Source organism: Diplotaxodon limnothrissa, linkage group LG22, assembly GCF_057381915.1.
Source record: "Diplotaxodon limnothrissa isolate DT_005_m linkage group LG22, D_limnothrissa_male_GT1.1, whole genome shotgun sequence".
NCBI classification, from domain to species: domain Eukaryota; kingdom Metazoa; phylum Chordata; class Actinopteri; order Cichliformes; family Cichlidae; genus Diplotaxodon; species Diplotaxodon limnothrissa.
The window spans coordinates 26,063,016-26,074,791 of NC_140616.1; the positions used below are offsets into that span (position 1 = coordinate 26,063,016).

The 11,776-nt window shown below is 40.7% G+C and overlaps 1 protein-coding gene across 1 annotated transcript; it reads left to right on the forward strand.

The window, feature by feature from the left end:
* Positions 1 to 2,509: 2,509 nt before the first annotated feature.
* On the forward strand, positions 2,510 to 8,349 carry LOC146610038 (ubiquitin carboxyl-terminal hydrolase 29-like). Its single transcript, XM_085346167.1, has 16 exons — positions 2,510 to 2,545; positions 4,098 to 4,178; positions 4,377 to 4,432; positions 4,653 to 4,725; positions 4,835 to 4,918; positions 5,420 to 5,475; positions 5,720 to 5,776; positions 5,871 to 6,002; positions 6,094 to 6,217; positions 6,303 to 6,454; positions 6,560 to 6,659; positions 6,800 to 6,876; positions 7,054 to 7,162; positions 7,773 to 7,830; positions 7,999 to 8,156; positions 8,254 to 8,349. Exons 1-16 carry the CDS (start codon positions 2,510 to 2,512, stop codon positions 8,347 to 8,349), a joined length of 1,449 nt encoding a protein of 482 aa, XP_085202293.1.
* Positions 8,350 to 11,776: the final 3,427 nt, after the last annotated feature.

An 11,776-nucleotide genomic window follows, 5' to 3' on the forward strand; every position in this document is an offset into this window, starting at 1 on the left:
TGAACAAGACACACAAGCTGAAACGTCAAGACTGGGCCAAGAAATATCTCAAGACTGATTTTTCTAAGGTTTTATGGACTGATGAAATGAGAGTGAGTCTTGATGAGGGGGGCGTCAGTAAGTTCAAGCCCTGATGGTATAAAAAATCTGTTTATGCTTTGATTAAGTCGGAGATCAGCCCTGTCTGCGAACGGAACTGGTCTTCCCACGCGTGTATTCATTAAAATCAATTGTCTGACCAAGCTCTTCTGGACCATGGTTGTGTTTACTCTCCTTCCTCAATATTTGAACCTTAACATGGGCCAGATGGATGGGCCCGTGGCTGGATTGGTAAAGGGCAGAGAGCTCCAGTCCGACTCAGATGCCAGCAAGGTGGAGGTGGAGTACTGGTTTGGGCTGGTATCATCAAAGATGAGCTTGTGGGGCCTTTTCGGGTTGAGGATGGAGTCAAGCTCAACTCCCAGTCCTACTGCCAGTTTCTGGAAGACACCTTCTTCAAGCAGTGGTACAGGAAGAAGTCTGCATCCTTCAAGAAAAACATGATTTTCATGCAGGACAATGCTCCATCACACGCGTCCAAGTACTCCACAGCGTGGCTGGCAAGAAAGGGTATAAAAGAAGAAAAACTAATGACATGGCCTCCTTGTTCACCTGATCTGAACCCCATTGAGAACCTGTAGTCCATCATCAAATGTGAGATTTATGGTAAATGGCCTGCATTTGTATAGCGCTTTTCTAGTCCCTAAGGACCCCAAAGCGCTTCACACTACATTCAGTCATTCACCCATTCACACACTGGCGATGGCAAGCTACATTGTAGCCACAGCTGCCCTGGGGCGCACTGACAGAGGCAAGGCTGCCGGACACTGGCGCCACCGGGCCCTCTGACCACCACCAGTAGGCAAACATGGGGTTAGTATCTTGCCAAGGATATTTGGCATGCAGCCAGGATGCAGCCTGGGATCGAACCACCGACCTTCTGATTAGTGGCTGACCTGCTCTGCCACCTGAGCTACAGCCATTTACAAGGAGGGAAAACAGTACACCTCTCTGAACAGTGTCTGGGAGGCTGTGGTTGCTGCTGCACGCAATGTTGATGGTGAACAGATCAAAACACTGACAGAATCCATGGATGGCAGGCTTTTGAGTGTCCTTGCAAAGAAAGGTGGCTATATTGGTCGCTGATTTGTTGTTGTTTTGTTTTTGAATGTCAGAAATGTATATTTGTGAATGTGGAGATGTTATATTGGTTTCACTGGTAAAAATAAATAATTGAAATGGGTATATATTTGTTTTTTGTTAAGTTGCCTAATAATTATGCACAGTAATAGTCACCTGCACACACAGATATCCCCCTAAAATAGCTCAAACTAAAAACAAAAACTACTTCCAAAAACATTCAGCTTTGATATTAATGAGTTTTTTGGGTTCATTGAGAACATGGTTGTTGTTCAATAATAAAATTATTCCTCAGAAATACAACTTGCCTAATAATTCTGCACTCCCTGTAGATTTTTCCAGTTATACAAAAAGATGGATTATTTTGGCTCTTACTACGGCCAAACGGGTCCTGCTAAGACATTGGCGGAAAAAGAACCCCCCCTCCCTATGAAGAGTGGCTAAAGACAATGGCTAAGTTGGCGTCTTACGAAAAAGTGACTTATGGTTTATTAGACAAATTGCATCAATATGATTGTATTTGGTCCCCCTTTACAAGCTGGCTTTCTGTAACTTGAAGAACAGAGGAGTAATGACAGAGTGGTGGTGTGGGAATTGGTGTGCGAAGAAAGAATAGGATAACTTCCCTTTGTTTTGTTTTTTTTGTTGTTGTGTTTTGTTTTTGTTTGTTTGTTTTTTAAACTATTTATTTATGTAGTTATCCTTAAGCTCTGTTATTGAAGTTTAAAATGAAATAAATAAAAATTGTTGATGATAAAAAAAAGTTTAAACTTCAAAGCTCATGCATGCATGCACATCCAGTGCTCAGTGTCTAATTGTGTGTTTGTGTTTTTACCTTTTTGCAGTAGCGCAGTGAAACATTTGGGCGGTGGATAAATAATGGAAAATAAAATTCAGACTACAGACAGCTTCAGGTGAGTACACGTGGTGCACAAGGACCAAAGCTCACCTTCTCAACCTGGACAAAATGAATTATTTTACACTGATACTGTAAACTTTTGTTTGTGTGTCAGGTTTCCATACATCGGAAACAGCTGCTGCATCTGTAATTCTGTCCGTCCCGAGGAGAGTCCACACTCTACATCCTTGGCTCACCTATAATGACGCACAAGTGCTGCACACAACTGGATCTGCAGCTTGTGAGGAACAGCAGCACTCAGCCTACATCCTGTTTTACAAGAGAAACGTAAGAAGACACAGCATCTCATCCTGAAGTGAGAGAATGGCACGCCAGCTGCAGCCTAATCCAATCTCTCTTCTTTTCTTTTTTCGGTGCCCAGACACCCTTCAGTTTCATCATGTCATCCCTAACAATACAATGTAGAGTTGGATGGAGGATGAAGACAGCAGAGAGCAAAAGAAACAGGTAAGAGCAGACAGGTAGTCAGAGTTAACAAAAACTTTTAAAGCCAGTGTAGCTTCTGTTTTGAACACATTTATTGATGACAATTTTACATAAATAAGCAGTGTGTTATACTGTTATCAGATGTGGAGTCTCACTAACCACTTTAATAGTGACTTGTGTCCCAAATACTGTTTATTTGTCTTAGTTACAGATAGTGAAATAAAAATGGAAAATGATTGTTTCATAATTGTATACTCAGCTTGGTCAAGACAATAATTCGAGAACGAGAAGCGTAGGATTTTGAATTGATACCATTGGTGCATCTACTAAAGTTCTGGGGTCAGTTTGAATATCAGTGACCTTGACCTTGAGTTCAAGTTTTCTGAAAATCTTGTGAATGCTACAACTCTGTGACGAGAAGTAAGTCTCCTAGGTCTTTAAATTTGTATATAGGTGAATCTAGTAGGAAGCTGAAGGGTTGCACTGCGGGCCATCTGTAGAGGTGTAGAGTCAACCTGTCTGTGAACGTGGACAAAACAAAAGAGATTGTTGACTTCAGGAGAGCACAGTGGGATCACTGCCCACTTAACATGAATGGATCCTCTGTGGAGGTCGTCAAGAGCACCAGATTTCTTGGTGTCCACCTGGCGGAGAACCTCTCCTGCTCCCTCAACACCAGCTCCATAACCAAGAAGGCCCAGCAGCGTCTCTACTTCAAGCAGAAGCTGAGGAAAGCCCATCTCCCACCATCCATTCTCACCACCTTTTACAGTGGGACTAACAAGAGCATCCTAAGTAGCTGCATCACTGTCTGGTATGGTAACTGCAGCGTATTAGATCGCAGTACCCTACAACGGATTGTGAGAGCAGCTGAGAAGATCATTGGAGTCCCTCTCCCCTCCTTATAACACCCGCTTGCTGGAGGACCCCACACAGCCTTCAAACACACTCTTCACCCTGCTGCCTTCTGGAAAGAGGTCCCAGAACATCCGGGCCCTCGCTACCAAACTACGGAAAAGTTTCTTCCCACAAGCCGTCAGACCCCTGAACACTCAGTGACTGCACTGGCACACGCACACCTTCACACATGTCACTACCAAGCACTTATCTGCAGTATCTCACACTCATACACATACATACAGACACCAAGTTACTTTTGCACAATACTCAGCATTTTGCACATTTCCATTGTCTTGTGTCTGTATCGTCCTGTTCTGTCTAGTTTTGCACTGTTTTGTCTTGTTTATTTTTGCAATTTATGCACACTGCACTTTATGTAGTCCTGGGTTTGTCCGTATATGTCATATATAGCACCAGGGTCTCGGAGGAACGCGGTCTCATTTCACTCTGTACAGTACCTCTGCACGTGGTTAAAATGACAATAAAAGCCACTTGACTTGACCTGTTTTTGTAGCAGTTGCTTGGAGACGAGCACCATACAGTTCAAATGAGCATACATTCCAAAATATGCAAATGAGCCCCATACATCATAATGCTGATGTTTGCTGTTCAGGGTATGAACGTTCTATGCTGAAAGTTTATAAATATACAACCTTTGACTGCTTGTTTTCAGTTGAACTTTTGCAAAGCTGAGGAGATTTTGGCTGCGATCACATCAAGTCCAAAGATGTTTAAACTTCTTTTTCACAGAAAGGTAAGTTTGAAGAGACTCGCAGCACATTTCTCTGAATGTTTTCTTATGGTAAATAAGCATTTTTGAAACTTTTAAGGAAGCTTCTTGGATGATTTCTGTAAAAACTGAATTTTGAATCCAAATGAAGGATATTGTATTTTCTTACCATATACTTTGTTTTATGCCATTACTGATGTTGCTTTTCTTGTTTCTAAACAGAAATCACACAAACAAAACGTGGCAGAGAAGGAAATTCCTTCTACGTCTCATCAGAGGTAAAGAAATGCGCCGCTCTTTAATGCTGCTGGAGATATTTATAGCAGTGGTTGAGTTGGAGCTCTTGTTGGAGTGTAAATGTTAGTTGGAGTGTAAATGTACAAAATACATGATTTTGTTCCATTACAGTTATTAATTTTTATCTGCAATCTCCAGCATGTACTCCTTGTTAAAAATTTCCACTTTGAAAAATAACATTTACACTTTTGTCCTCATCAGCATCCCGGATGCTTGTGTTGCTGAAAATGGTCAAAAGAAGAAGAGAAAATGGAGACACCTCTGCTGTTCCTCGGTTTGCTTTTACATGAAACATATGAAATGCACATTCTCTTTAAATTGCACTTGTTAATTTAAAGTGACTTTACTTTTTTAATAAACTTATGTTTGTTCGTCCTCTGCAGCAAACTGACAGCGATGCAGAGGCAGAGAGCAACACTGTGAAGACACAAAAAAAGTGTCGCTGGTTTCTTTTTAAATTCTGGAAGGTATGTTTTATGGAAAGAGTCACTGTCATCAAGCATTTACTCATCACAGTTAAATGCGAAGAATTAAGAGTAATTTAGCACATCCATGTCCTCAAATTAAGTTCAAAGATGTTTAAAGGTTTTTTTTTTCACAGAAAGGTAAGTTTGAAGAGACTTGCAGGATGTTTCTCTAAATATTTTTTATGGTAAATAAGCATTTTTGAATCTTTTAATGAAGCTTGATGGATGATTTCTGTAAAAACTGAATTTTGATCAGAACCAAATGAAGGATTTTGTATTTCATAGGACAAACTTTAAAACTCAATTTAAAGCATGAATAAATTGTTTTTAATTTATTTAAAGATATTCCTATATATCTGCTTCATGAGCTGACAGCTCACTGAAGTGATAAATAATATGAAATAATACCAAATTTTCTAACTGGACACTTTTCATGGAGAGACTCCCTTGGTATGTTTGTTTTATGCCATTACTGATGTTGCTTTTCTTGTTTCTAAACAGAAATTACACAAACAAAACGTGGCAGAGAAGGAAATTCCTTCTACGTCTCATCAGAGGTAAAGAAATGCGCCGCTCTTTAATGCTGCTGGAGATATTTATAGCAGTGGTTTAGTTGGAGCTGTTTTATTTCCCTTTTATTGGCATTTTTCTTCCACCTTGTGTATTTACATCTTTTTTACTACTTTTGGACGTCCTCCAAAATGTTTCAACTTCAAAGCTCATGCATACATGCGCATACACTGCTCAGAATCTTGACATCTTTCCTAATTTTGTGTTTGTGTTTTTACCTTTTTGGAGCAGTGTAGCATGCGGTGGGAAAAAAATAGAAAGTCAAACTGGGACTATAGACTGCTTCGGGTGAGTACACGTGGTGCACAAAGACTCACTTTGTCAAAGTGGAGAAAATGAATTATTTTACACTGATACTGTAAACGTTGCGCGTGTGTGTCAGGTTTCCAAACATCGGAAACACCTGCTACATGAACTCCTGCCTGCAGAGCCTCCTCAACATTGAGGAGTTCATAAGAGACATCAGGCGTCAGGGGGTTTTGTGGAACACAGATCCAGAAGCTCAGCTCTTAAGGTGCGCTACGTCAACCTTCTACTTTCTTCAAAAACCTGAAGAACAAAGAGATCTAACAGCAGAAATGTCTGTTTACCCTTCCTTTCTACAGAAGGCTTATTGATGTCAGGGACTGTCACGAGTCAACAGATTATGGCCTTAAAGATCACCACCTAAGAGCTTTTAAGAAGGCATTCAGCAGTCAAGCTCCTGAATACACCGGCAGTGCACAGAAAGTGCGTCAGCTATTTGGACATTTCGTTTTTTGCTTTACCTTCTGATTTTGATGTACTGTTTTAAATCTCTCTGCTTTTCTTTCAGGACGCTCATGAATTCCTAACATTATTCCTCGATGAGGTCAAAAGGCTCACACCTCACCTGGAGAGGAACGCAGCTCTCCTGGGCCAAAGTTATAGCTGCCCAGTAGAAGACCATCACATTTTTAAAATGGAAAACATGAGGACATGCAAGAGGTAAGCCTGTCTTTCAGAAACGCAGAGCTGGTTGCAATATTTTCATATACCTCTTTTCCACCTACCTGATCTTTACTTTAACTACGTTACTCCTGAAATGTGTAGCTGCGGTCACCAATCATCACAGCAAGAGGAATTCACCAGCTTGTCTCTAGACCTTGTTCCAGAGGGGTCTATTATAAACATGTTAGAGACATACTTGAAGGTAAGATCACAAATTCCAATAGAGTTGTCGTATCAGCGATCTTAACACACCTTTTTTGTTAGTGTTTGTGTGCATGTGTGTGTGCATATGTTGAGATTTCTTTCTACCATAAAGCCTGTTTTCTCTGTGCTGTTGTTCAGGAACAAGAAATAGAATTTCGCTGTGATTGTGGAGGGACGGCCTCAGAACTGAAGTCGTCTTTTGATACACTGCCAAGGTGAGTAAGGTCACATCAGAATTGATCGACTGACCAGGTTTCCAAACTGTGGCGCATCAAATATCAGAGTTCTTCGAGACAATACTTGAGCAGTCGTTTTCTCCCATCTTCTGTTTGTGTTTGACACTCATTCTTCTTATTTTCTACCTTGTTTGTGTTTTTTTTCTTTTCTGCCAGAGTTCTGATCTTGCATCTGAAGAGGTTTGGCTTTACACAAACCTACAAGATTAAGAAGGTGGATGACCCCGTCAGGCTGCAGAGGGACTTGGTGGTGCCATCCAATCAGGTAAAAACAGACTGCAGAACGTCTCAGGCTACGTCCACACTAGCCCGGATAGATTTGAAAACTCCGTGTCCACACTGGCGTTTTCAGTCATTTTCAAATAGTTGTGCGTCTGCATTGAAACGGCCGAAAACGCTTACGTTCCAGTCCTGCGCATGCGCAAAAGTGAGTGAGAATTACAGAATTTGAAGAAAAGCTATCCGGAGCATGTACAAACTGATATTAATCTTTTTTAGGGCTGTCAAAGTTGAGAGCAATCAAAACAACTGCTGTCTAATGCACTCGGCTTATCTTTGTTTAATTGCTCACATGACTGCATCACATGACCAAAATGCGTCATCGTTTTAGAAAGTCTGCGTTTTCGAGTGTCCACACTGCGATGGGACAACTCCGTTTTGAAATGTATGCGTTTTCGAGAGCGTTTTCAAGATGCTGTGTTTTTCCTTGAGGAAAACGCCGTCTCGGTGTGGACGGGAGGTCAAAGCGGAGAGAAAACGATGCGTTTTCAAACGAAAACGCATTAGTGTGGACGTAGCCTCAGCAAATCAGCTTAATTATGGCACTGATGTGAGACTTTATGAAACTAACACTCTTTGGATTTGTTCCTTCTCAGGGTGGTGGCTGTTATAGTCTTTGCAGCATCATCAGTCATTATGGAGGCACAGAGTCAGGTAAAACAACAGACTTGTGACAAACAGAAAATGAAACTTGCTACTTTTCAGTGAAGGACTCACACACAAAAGCTTTTGATGTTCTAAGAAGCACTAAGTCAAAATCACTGTTTGCTTGAATCAGTTGACTTCCAGAAGTTGGATTCATTTGTCTTAATGTGATTTCAGGACACTACATCTGTAGTTCTGTCCATCCTGAGGAGAGTCAGCACTCTACATCAGATCGCTGGCTCACCTATAATGACGCACAGGTGCTCCACACAACTGGATCTGCAGTTTGTGAGGAACAGCAGCAGTCGGCCTACATCCTGTTTTACAAGAGAAACGTAAGAAGACACAGCATCTCATCCTGAAGTGAGAGAATTTTTAAATGTCCTGTTACCTTGTTAACCAGTTTTGTCTTCATTCTCAGTTCTGAAACAGGAAATGGAAGGAAGGAAGGAAGTTAAGGTCATCATCATGCTGAGAAGGAAAAGCAGTCGTCCCAGCCCACCATCGCACACTGGAGGACAAGTATAGGTAAGTATTGCCCTCAGGAGGGAGGGTCCTGCCAGAGAGCCTGGTCCTCCCAAGATTTCTTCCTCCAGGAGGGAGTTTTTTCTTGCCACCGTCGCCCCACATTCACTGGTCTCATCAGCAGGGACATTTTTAACCTCCTAAGACCTGAACTTTCATGGCATGCATTTTTAATTCCTCTGTGCCATTTAGGTTGATTGGGACCTGATGAAGGTAAAAACCAAGACATCAGATTCAGACTATCTTTTTTTTGTTTCTCAAAAGAATGAGATCCACATATGAGGACATTCATTTTAAATTTCGATTGAACAGTGGCAGTGTCATGTCCTCCCTCATAAGTGGATATCAGGTTTTTGAAGAGCAAAATTTTGTATTTTGGTCTAGACAACCCAAAATGTTATGTCTACATATGTGGACACCAGGTCCTAGGAGGTTAAAACAAAATCTACTAGAGATCGTCCTTTTCTGGACCAGTGTTTGGCTTGCTCTCTGGGAACAACAAATTAGTGCTGTCAGCGTTAACGTCATTAGGTAAAATGACGTTAACACTGACAGCACTAATTTGTTGTTATTATTATTAATATTATTATTAATTTATTTGTAAAATAAATTAAATTTAAAAAAACCAAAGAAATGATTTAATTCTTTATTTTATTTTGTTTTATTAAAATCAAAATAACAACAAAAACAAAAATAACTAATAAAAAAATATTAAAAGTATTCAGCAGTGTTTTGTGAAATTTGTAATGAGCCTTAGTTAAGTTGATGTCACAGAAGTTTCTGAATCATTTAGATTGTTCAACAAACTGATTCACTCAGGTAAAGATGGTGAGCTGGAGCAATGGTACCCTTGGAGTTCAGTTTAAGTTTTCAGACAAATATTCCCTCGATCAGTTGCAGCTTCTGCTTTTAAATAAATGATTTAGCTGCAAATGTTTAGCTACAGGTAGCAAAGTCCAAAAGTGACACCAGCCAAACATGCAAAAAATGCAAGATGGTGGTGCGCACAGATACAGCGGCTCTATGCTCTCCACTTACCCAATTTCACTGTGCAAGAAACTGCACAATGACAATAAAAAGCTCTAAGTCTAAAACAGTTTCCTGTCCAGTAAAATCGGGCAATTATTCGCTCCAGAGTTTTATCCTACTCCAGGTGAGCAGCCATCGACTTGTAATGAGCCAGCTAAAACAATAATTTCTCAGTGGCTCTTCTGGCACCAACAAGTGGGTGTGTTCTTCCATCGTGCAAGTGTCACGACACACTGAACATGGTCTGAACATGGATTTTCCCTCAATATGTCTTTTCCACCAGTACTATGGGGTATTTGTGAATATCCATGACTGACCCGGCCAGGTGGCCAGCTGGTCTTTGGACAGGGTCACGGCAGTTTCAAGGTTCAACAAAATCCCTTTCACTGACAGACTGAAGGAAAGCTCCTCAAAAATGGAGGGTCTTCAAGCTCCTCAGTGGCAGGAAAAGGTTTCCCGGACCCAGTGTTGTATATTTGTTTCCCAAAAGATTGAACTAGTGGAGAGAAATCAGGTTCTGAAACCATCCAGAGGACAAAGTCTCCAACTGGTTTGTGGAAGTCCCGTTTCTCCAAATTAATCAGCGGGTGAAATGTCTCTTCATGGATGGTTTTGATTCTGTTGTTATTCACGAACAAAGCCGTCAAAGCAGCATATGAAAGAAAGTCATCTTTCATTGTTGTCTCCAGCGTGTTAAAAGAGAGATCGAGCTCAGTGATGAGTTTTGAAGCGGCTGCAGGGACTTCTCCAAGGTTTTGGCTCGAACAGTCGAAGGATGTTGTTCACAGTGGTGACACTGTTGACTGGTGATTGACAAGCACTGAGATACTAACATGACAAACACAAGAAACATCATGACTTATTCTCCTGAGTGCCTGCAAAACACAAACACAAAATCAAACTCAAAGCTTTTCTCTCAGATGCTGGTGTGGCACAATCTAATGATAAAAAAGGTCATGCTAACAGCTTTTGGAGCACAGCTGCACAAAATAACAGCTTTTGGAGCACAAAATGCATTACAGGTAAACCCAGTACCCAAACATGTTAACAAGGATAAAGAAAATTTCTGAAACAAAAGCAGGTAGTGTGGTGATTTATGTTGTGAGGATGCTTTCACTCCCATCAAAGTCACCCAGTGTTGAGAACCCAAATGAGCCCAAAAACCTCAAGTGGCTGCAACCAACAGCGAACGTCAAGAAGTGGATACTTGCATGTTGAGCCAGAAACATGCAGAAAACCCAAAAGAGGCAAGACAGCACATCTTGGTCCCACTCAGGCAGTACGAACACCTGGAAAGAGGAGCCCACAGTTCAGACCCAAGGTCACTGGTAAGGACACCAGCCAGTTATAAGTCTAGTTTTAATTTTCATTTTAGTTAGTGTTATGGCCTTTCTAAGGGTGGCCAGACCATAATATAAGGGTGATCCACCCCTGTCTGACCCCAAGCAGCACATCACACAACCAGTACAATTTTGATGGTGATTTTTTTTCACAGTGATTGAATTCTAACAAAGGAAAGGAGCGAACTATAGCTTCGGGGTGGACCCCAAAACAACAAACAAAAGGGACCGTATCTAAAGGATGTACAAAACTTATTTATGAAAAGAATAAAACCAAATGACAATGTCTTATCTCCCTAACTAAGAAAAACATGAGAAAAGGGTAATCAAATAAAAAGGCAGTCCACCCCTACATGCTCCTGTATAAAGAGACGGGTAACACAAAGCCTGCAGGTTGAGGTCCATGGCGGTGTCATCTTATATGTTGTCTCCAGGTCATTAGCCAATCTGTATGGGTCGTCCCATGGATGCACCAATCACGGAAAGGCACCTGCACACTCAGATTTACATATGAGACAACATTACGACTAGAGATGGCATGATACCACTTTTTTATGTCCGATACCGATACCGATATCATAAATTTGGATATCTGCCGATACCGATATGAATCCGATATAGTGTTTTTTAATCAACAAAACTGTTTTTTAAATATCTTGCTGCATTTTGTATAAGTTCATACTCAAGTTTAAAACAACAACTACACTAAAGCTATTCTGTTATACCTGTATGCAAAAAAAATATTTCATAGTTCAGCAATACTGATCAATCTAATAAACTTAAACCTACACCATCCTCCCTATTCTGGTATTTTAAAGAGTACTTAGCATAAATATTAAGCAACCTAACTAATAGGGTTCCAACTCCCAGCAACAACAAAAATAAAAAAATAAAAAATAGGGAACCACCCCTCACGCTCCACCTCATGATGCTTAATCGACGTAATCAACCTTAATTTGATGCAGTGTGAAAAAAAATGCACAGAAATCAATTATTTTTCAAGAAATATTAAATAGATTCAACATCTTTCTTCAACAAAATTGCAGACTGCACAGATGGTA

What these genes read in the sequence shown, in the direction of transcription:
- LOC146610038 (XM_085346167.1), top strand. Translation starts at nt 2,510, where the DNA reads ATGGAGGATGAAGACAGCAGAGAGCAAAAGAAACAG. An exon ending in CCTTCTACGTCTCATCAGAG is followed by an intron (nt 4,433 to 4,652) that starts GTAAAGAAATGC and finishes TGTCCTCATCAG; the next exon opens with CATCCCGGATGCTTGTGTTG. An exon ending in CCTTCTACGTCTCATCAGAG is followed by an intron (nt 5,476 to 5,719) that starts GTAAAGAAATGC and finishes TTTTTGGAGCAG; the next exon opens with TGTAGCATGCGGTGGGAAAA.